The 7,734-nt window shown below is 45.4% G+C and overlaps 1 protein-coding gene across 1 annotated transcript; it reads right to left on the reverse strand.

Annotated features, from left to right (window-relative positions):
- Nucleotides 1-332: 332 nt before the first annotated feature.
- LOC109468645 (cytochrome P450 2D26-like) lies at nucleotides 333-6,393 on the reverse strand. Its single transcript, XM_019766971.1, has 6 exons — nucleotides 6,135-6,393; nucleotides 4,271-4,460; nucleotides 2,691-3,229; nucleotides 2,189-2,353; nucleotides 1,156-1,272; nucleotides 333-482 (listed from the first exon to the last, which is right to left on the reverse strand). The coding sequence occupies exons 1-6, from the start codon at nucleotides 6,312-6,314 to the stop codon at nucleotides 333-335; spliced, it is 1,341 nt and encodes a 446-aa protein (XP_019622530.1). The 5' UTR covers nucleotides 6,315-6,393.
- Between the last annotated feature and the right edge of the window lie 1,341 nt (nucleotides 6,394-7,734).

Genomic DNA, 7,734 nt, shown 5'->3' on the forward strand with positions numbered 1-7,734 from the left:
ACCGTACGCTTTCTTTCAACATGCCCGTAGCCAGGATTTTGCTTGGGGGGGGGGGTCTTCCCACTGTTTGAGGGACCAGCGAGCGCGAAAGGCACGAGGTTCCTAGGGGGTAACGCACGGGATAATGCCCTCTCCTTGGTGCTGATATACCACTCCATGGCATTTTGCCTCATTTTTTACTGAAATGCTCCAAACTCTCCCAATATGGATGTAAAAAATGTTTTCACCAATAAAAGAACAAGTATATGCCCATGTAGCAAGGATCGTTGACGCGTCCGTTTGTATTACAGGCACAACCATATCTAACAATTGATGCAGCCTGGTAGAGGCTACTACTCACCCATAGAAAACACGATCAGTTCCTCCCTCCTGGCGAAGTTGCCGGAGTGGTCCAGAAAGCGGGTCGGGTCAAACTTGTGCGGCTCGGGCCAGACCTGCGGGTCATACAGCACCGACCAGAGGTTCACCTCAACCCCTGTGGCCTGAGAGAAACATAGGATAAGATCTGTGAATAGTTTCATCAGGTTGGTAAGACACTGAGTATTAGAGACTCTTGTTACGCAAACAGAGATTTGAGAACAACTATCTAATGTTATACATCCTCACCCCCATCAAACTACTTTCAAGCCGTACCCGCTCAAAAATTCTGGCCGTACCCGGAAATTCGCGCCGTACCCGCGAAAATTTCAAGCCGTACCCGGTAATTCGTGCCGTACCCTGTACTTTAGTCGCCGTACCCAATGGCGGATATCGCTCAGCCCCGGTGCGTAGTCACTCGGAAGTCGTGCCTAAATACCCTGTACGGCAACGATACACAACCTCATATAGCCTATGCTCTGGTAAATATTCCTGGCCACCTATCTGCCGAAAGGCGAAAAAGTACAGGGTACGGCACGAATTACCGGGTACGGCTTGAACTTTTCGCGGGTACGGCACAAATTTCCGGGTACGGCCAGAATTTTTGAGCGGGTACGGCACGAATTACCGGGTACGGCCAGAATTTTTGAGCGGGTACGGCACGAATTAAAGGGTACGGCTTGAAATTTTCGCGGGTACGGCACGAATTTCCGGGTACGGCCAGAATTTTTGAGCGGGTACGGCTTGAATTTCCGGGTACGGCTTGAAAGAAGTTTGATGGGGGTGATCCTGACCTACCTTGGGAATGTGGTAACCTCTGAAGAACACGTCACCGGTGGTGAAGTGCCTAGTTGCCATTGGAGCGGTTGCTGCCATCCTGCTTACTTCACTCAAGGTGGCCTCAGTGTAGGGCATCTGTGCCAAAAAAAAAGGAAACTTTTAAACTTCACTTAAACATGTCAACATCGGTCATACGTTCGCTTTACAACTTTTCTTTTTAAATAATTAGTGACACAACTCACCATCAACAAGGTCACTTACAAGACTGTCTGTCCTTAAGATAGCCTGGTATCCAGTCTGATCGTGATTGGGGGTATTGGGGTGTTCAGGCAGGTTGTGTCTTCGGGGGCTCCAATAGCTTCCCTCGCCCAGTGCAACAGACCGTCCCGGTAGGAGTGTTACGCTAATCAGAGACAGTATGCTTGGGGATTTGGTTTCCCCCCAACACGTGGAGGGCTAATTAATCTCTTGTGAAATACACACCGGGAAACCTATGTGAGGCGGGCGGGACAGAGCTCTTTCGGCCCCGACCACGATCAGACTGGATACCAGGCTATCCTTAAGAAAGCCTCACTACTACTACCAAATAGATTCGGTTTGGCGGGGGACTTAATGTTGGCCGTCTGTATCCATCGTCCGCCCACTGCTTGGAGATAACACAACTATTACTACGTGTTAACTGTACCCCGTAGCTGAATACCTGCCGACGTAAGCCCGACCCACCCCTAACAATGGCCAGGAGGGAGTTCGGCCAGTGTTCGGGAGTCCATATTTGTGGGTGTGTGATAGGGACTTTAGGCCGCACCGACTTGATTAGTACATAGCGACGTATACGACAAACCGGCACATGCTGGCTTTTTGCGGAGTCGTGGAGCTCCGGTGGCCTGGATGCCGTCCTCCAGAGTTACCACCGGCTCCGTATTGTCGCTAACTACTCAGGCCTAGAGCCAGGTCAGAGCCTCGGTAGACGTGATCTTTTTTTTTTTTAGAACAGGCGAAAATCAATGCGCGCGCGGATGTCATCCATGAAATTAAGTCGGTGTGGCCTTACCTGGCTGCGATGTTCCATGGAGGGTTCCTGGTCAGGCCCCACCACGCCGTCTATCTCCCGCTGTACTTTCCGCTGTACGTCCGGGTGCAGCACCATGAACAGCACGGCCCAGTGTAAGGTGTTCGCTGTGGTGTCGGTCCCTGCCAGGAACAGCTGCCGGACAAGCTTCGGAAAAGAAACAATATAAAACTCATCAGTGACTCAAAACAACTGGATATGATTTTGTAAACGGTCAGACGCAGGTAGTATCCACTACCTTTCGTCAGTGACACTAGAGAGTTGTGCAGAAAGGCTCTGACGAAAGAGTAGGCGGCTGGAAAGAGTAGAAATCGGCCAAATAGAGAGATAGCATGCCGGGGGAGTTGCTGGCCTGCTGGAGAGAACAGTTCGGGTAAAATGTACTCTCCAGCGGACCAATTCCCTTGGCATGTTATCTCTCTATTTGGCCGATTTCTACTCTTTCCAGTCGCCTTCCGAAGCCTGGTAGAGGCTATTTACTTACCTCAACAAGTTGCTCTTCAGTGAAGGTGGAATTCTCGTCGCCCTCTCGCTGTTTAGCTTCCAGGAGAAACGCGTCCAAAAAGTCCCTGACGTCATTCGGGTCAAAAGTTTCCTTGTGTCTGACTATCTCCTCTCGGATGTGTTCCCTCAGCTTCAGCTGGTTGTCGAGAAACCCTTCGGAAGCCTTCCTCAAACTAGGAATGACTTTGGATGCCGGGAATATAAAGGGCAGCATATGATGGCGCTTGATAGCGAACGTTTTTTGGACCACCAGTAGAAGCTCTTTCCCCTTTGGGTCATCGTACTCGTAGCGAGAGCCGAAGACGACGGAGGAGATGACATTGCAGCCTGCGTTCTTCAACAGCTCGGAGATACAGAAGGCCTGGTCTCCTTTCTTTGAGATGACATCGCTGAGTGCCCGTGCTTCTTCTAGAATCTTCCCTTCCATGCTCCTCTTGCCGACCCCGAAGTCTCGAAGCGCGGACATGGTGAACTTCTTGTGCTCTTTGAATCGAGGAGTGTACGGTTCAAAGACCAAGCCTTAAACAAAAAAATAAGATAAATATATCTTAGCATGAAAGTCTACAGTGTACATAAGAGCTCACAGACCTATCCTGAACAGAGACGAGGGGCGACACAAGTTATCTGGCACGTATGACCCGCTACTACGGTCACGTTCCAGGAGTAGACGGGGCCATTCCGTGAACAAGGTTGATGGAGTCAACCGAAAATTTGGGGTAAGTCCCAATTCTATATCTAGTGTTGGAAGTTAAAGTTCAGTCTTTATTTCATAAAGATAAATATATGTTTCTCAAAATATTTTTGCTCCCAGAAATTGAAGAAACAGTTCATCATAATTTGCGTAAAGGAAAAGGGTCATTTCCATACATATTAGCCTAATATGCATAGTCATGGCAAGATAAGGGCACAATTATTCACGTGTGCGTCCACGCGTCTCGCAAATGTCTTTCGTTTCGTTTATTTCGATACCCTTCAGTCTAAGACGACTAGTCTTCCAGGGTTTAAAACATATAAACATATGAACATACTGACAACAAAATAAAAGAGAAAAAAACATACATAATCATCACAAATTATATACAGGTTAAACAAAACGATAATGACTTAACTTAATATAATATATACAACTTAGCTCATGTACAACCGGTGGATGGCATTTTTGAATTGATGCAGACTGGTCAGTGTTTTGATACTGGGTGGCAGGGTGTTCCATAGATTAATGGCGCGGTAGAGAATGTATGGAAATGACCCTTTTGTTTTATGTCGACTGACTGGCCATCGATCTTATCTGTGCCTTGGGTTCTGTGGTTAACCTGTAAAACTCGTATTTCCCCAGAACTATCGTAGACTGGAACTTGTTGCCACCAGGCACAGTTGGGGCATCATCACTAGAAAGCTTTAAACAACTCTTGCAATCAAATGTGCAAAGATTGAGTGTAACAAGTCGTTCGGTGTGATATAGCTAGCTGCCACCGCGCCGCGTGCCTGCGAAGCTGGTGTGTTACGCCGAAGGGCGGTTATACCGGCTATATCGATACAGATAACCTGTTTCTAAAATACCTTTTGCGCTCTGGTCCGGCGACCCCAGGACAGGGACGGGAGGCCGGCTGGAGAACACCTCGGCATGCGTGACCAGGGCCTCGCGAATGGCGCCGAAACCGTTCAGGACAACCCTCGGCTGGCTGAACGTGTACACCGTGAAGACGTCCCCGTACTTCTTAGACCACTCTTGGAAAACCACTGGGACATCCTAGTGGCCAAGAAACACACACAGTGTCATTGCTATTCATAAACTGTTCAGATTGACATCTGTTTCAACGGCATGTCGTTGCTGAATCTGCGAACTAGTAGATATCCACGGAACTGTCGGAAGATAACGTTATATATAATGAAGTTTATTGCAAATTCATGCCCGGGGGACTGATTGCAGATTACAAACATAAAAGAGAACAATGTAAGTATTATGAAACGTAGTATAAAACAAGTAAAATCTGAGATTTTATACCTCCGGGCTTTTTATTGTATATTTTTATATAGGGTTTTAACAGAGAATTTTTCGAGACCGGACACCCCTCTGTGTGAGGGGTCATATACGTGGACCAGACCGAGAATAACTTAAACACGTCAAAGGTCAACGGTCGCGACCACTTTCATGCTCAAAGGGGTGTTTTGGGGCCACCAAAAGGCAACATTTTCACGCCCGAAAACACATATACAATAAAAAAAAAAAAAAAACGTAGCATCATCCGCAGCCCAATAGCAAAACATATACCGAGTCTCAAAAGAATCCGTCCACCCAAACGCGAGAAACAGCTGCGAACATGAAAATCTAAATCTCTCACAAAACCCTTCCGCGGAAGGATGTCTCCTCCCCCGGAGGTAATAACAAAAATTTACACGATAAAAGGTAGTTTAGAGCTATAGCTATGTCTAAAACTATGTCTAAGGGGTTTGACTTCTCTTTTTTAGACCATGGAAGACGTAATGTCCCACCTTTTCCAAAATTAGTGGGTTTTGGGAAGTTAAAAGAAGAATAGTTTTTTCTAAAAGACAATATATGGCGACAGTACAGTCTCTGTACTTCTTAGAACACTATATTGGGATGTCCTAGTGGCCAGGAAACACATACTCTTTCCACGGCAATGATATTTGCATGTCGTAGCTGAATCTGCGAATATATATCAACGGAACCAAATTTTAAACCTCCTTGACGGAACCAAAGTCTTTTTAAACCTCCTTGAACGGAACTAAATGTCTACCACTATAAAAGACATGGAAGAGTTCTCTTCGAAGACATAAATGTTGTAGTCTCACGTCTAAGGTTTAGTGAGTATTGTCGGGGTAGCTAGTTCAACTTTGTTCTGGACTTTGTTTTCTGAGTGGATTCATGTTGTTTTAAGCAAGGAGGTTAAAAAAGAGATCTCTTTTTAACCTCCTTGTTTTAAGACAACAAAATTTAAGTTACCAGTAAATAAACGGCTGAGTTTGTAAATCATGAATATTCATGTGCCCACAAAGCAGGATTCATGAATCGACATGCATGTATGCATAAGTTTCTCACTTCGGAATACAGTCCTATTGTTCTAAATACAATTATGTACAAGCCAAATTAAGTTACTTCGGGTAATTTAAGAACGTCCTTGCTTAAACCTTCACTTTACTTAGGTAAAAAAAACATAGACATAGTTCGCATAGACTTAGTCTCCCCCAGACTCCTTTACAGGCTGAATGAATAGTAGAAATCGGGGGATATAATTGGCCAGAGGAGTTTGCCGGCCATAGACTGATAGAGGGTCCAGTTTGCCTGGACCATCTCTGGTCAGCCAATTCCTCTGGTCAATTACTAGTATATCCCCCTTTTAGGCCGATTTCTACTCTTGATTCAGCCTGCAAATGAGCCTGGTAGAGGCTAGGTTAGACTGACTTTGCTCATGCTGAACATGTTGCCGACCAGGGGCAGTCCCCTGGGTCCCGGCGGCAGGCTAGCTGATGACCGGCGTCTCTTCCACGCCGCTGCAGCGAGGACGGCCACAGCCACGACTAGCAGCGTATGTAGGCTCCATAGGCAGCTGACGGTGGGCAGCAAGCCACTCACGATCGACATGATTACTAGTATAGCTAGTACTGAGTACCAAGTCTTTTATTCAGCCGTCGTTTCGGTGACCGTCTGTCACCTTCCCGGCTCAGGGCAAGTCTGACTGGTTCACACTGCATTGCAACACAGGTGTCGCTGCTACAGATGCATTCCCAAATGTACCATATTTACATATATACACATATGGATGATTACAGGGAAACCAGTCAGAACTGCCCTGAGGAAGGTGACAGACGGTCACCGAATCGTCGGCTGAATAAAGGACTTGGTTGTGTAAAAAGAATCTCTTTACTCAGTGTCTGGGCAACCTGATGTAGCTAGTACTGACTTATGTATACTGGTATAGCACAAAACTTAGCACACACATAGAAACCCTGTTGCATTCCCAGGGGAATGCTGATGTCTTTAATTTTCCCAGTACTTTTGCATTTATATACCAAAAGTCAACATCACTCATTAGCATCTAATAAAACGAACTCTGCCATCACCGGTACCGTAACAAATAGAATTTAAGTCAAAGGCTTGTACAGCCTTCTAGATCCTCCTTTAATTGCAGCCTGACAGGTTGCCTTTAATTGATACAACTTTGAAGACAATGCATACTTGTTCTGATGTTGAAATAAGGATACAATGAGCATTCAGAAACCTACAAAAGTACTTTAAGAATATAGCAGCTTGAAGTACCTGATGGGCAGTAGGTTCTGTTTCAAGGAAGTATATAGCAAGTATACATGGTATACCATGCCGTTATAGTATTAAGTTTCACAAGAAATTGTTCAGCAATGTGTCAATCAGTCCACCAACCTAGCCTCCTGTGCAGGCTCCGAGGCGGGTGGGAATTTTGATACAGCATGTTGAAGAGTTCTTAACATGTTATTTTAATAGCAGGCCATCCTACAATCACCGCCCACGCTCTTCAAAACGCTGTTACAGTATTAAAATTCCCACCTGCCCCGGAGCCTGCACAGGAGGCTACACACATGCTCTTTACTGGTAGAGGATGAAGCTCTATGACGGTACATGCGCCCAAATTTCTGTACACAATACACATTGTATACATGACTATAACCCACCAGTATTGGGTTTCTATTGTCTACATGTACATATGGCTATAAGGCTATCACCTACCGGCAATTGTGTCAATTATGGCAATATGGTGAATAAAAACACAAGAATAAGAATTTCGTATCACACTATTCATGAGACAAATGACAAAGAAATACAGATTCCAACCTTTTGCAGAAAATGAAGGATTTGAAAGCGCCAAATATATATATATATATATATATAAGGCCACACCAATTTAATTTCTTGGTTAACGGATTCACCGCTTCATTTTTTTCTGATTTGCAAATAAAAATAAAAATCCAGAATCAACTGCAAAATGCTCATATTTTGCCCTGAACAGTTGAAAACAGACCTTTTCAAC

Source organism: Branchiostoma belcheri, unplaced genomic scaffold (genome assembly GCF_001625305.1).
Source record: "Branchiostoma belcheri isolate BF01 breed outbred unplaced genomic scaffold, Haploidv18h27 scaffold10, whole genome shotgun sequence".
NCBI classification, from domain to species: domain Eukaryota; kingdom Metazoa; phylum Chordata; class Leptocardii; order Amphioxiformes; family Branchiostomatidae; genus Branchiostoma; species Branchiostoma belcheri.

Excerpts from the sequence above, each read along its gene's own strand:
- LOC109468645 (XM_019766971.1), bottom strand. The coding sequence starts at position 6,314 with ATGTCGATCGTGAGTGGCTTGCTGCCCACCGTCAGCTGCCTATGGAGC. Across the intron at positions 3,230-4,270 it reads GCCGGACCAGAGCGCAAAAG|GCTTGGTCTTTGAACCGTAC; the intron begins GTATTTTAGAAA and ends TTTTTGTTTAAG. Across the intron at positions 1,273-2,188 it reads CCATGGAACATCGCAGCCAG|ATGCCCTACACTGAGGCCAC; the intron begins GTAAGGCCACAC and ends TTTTTGGCACAG.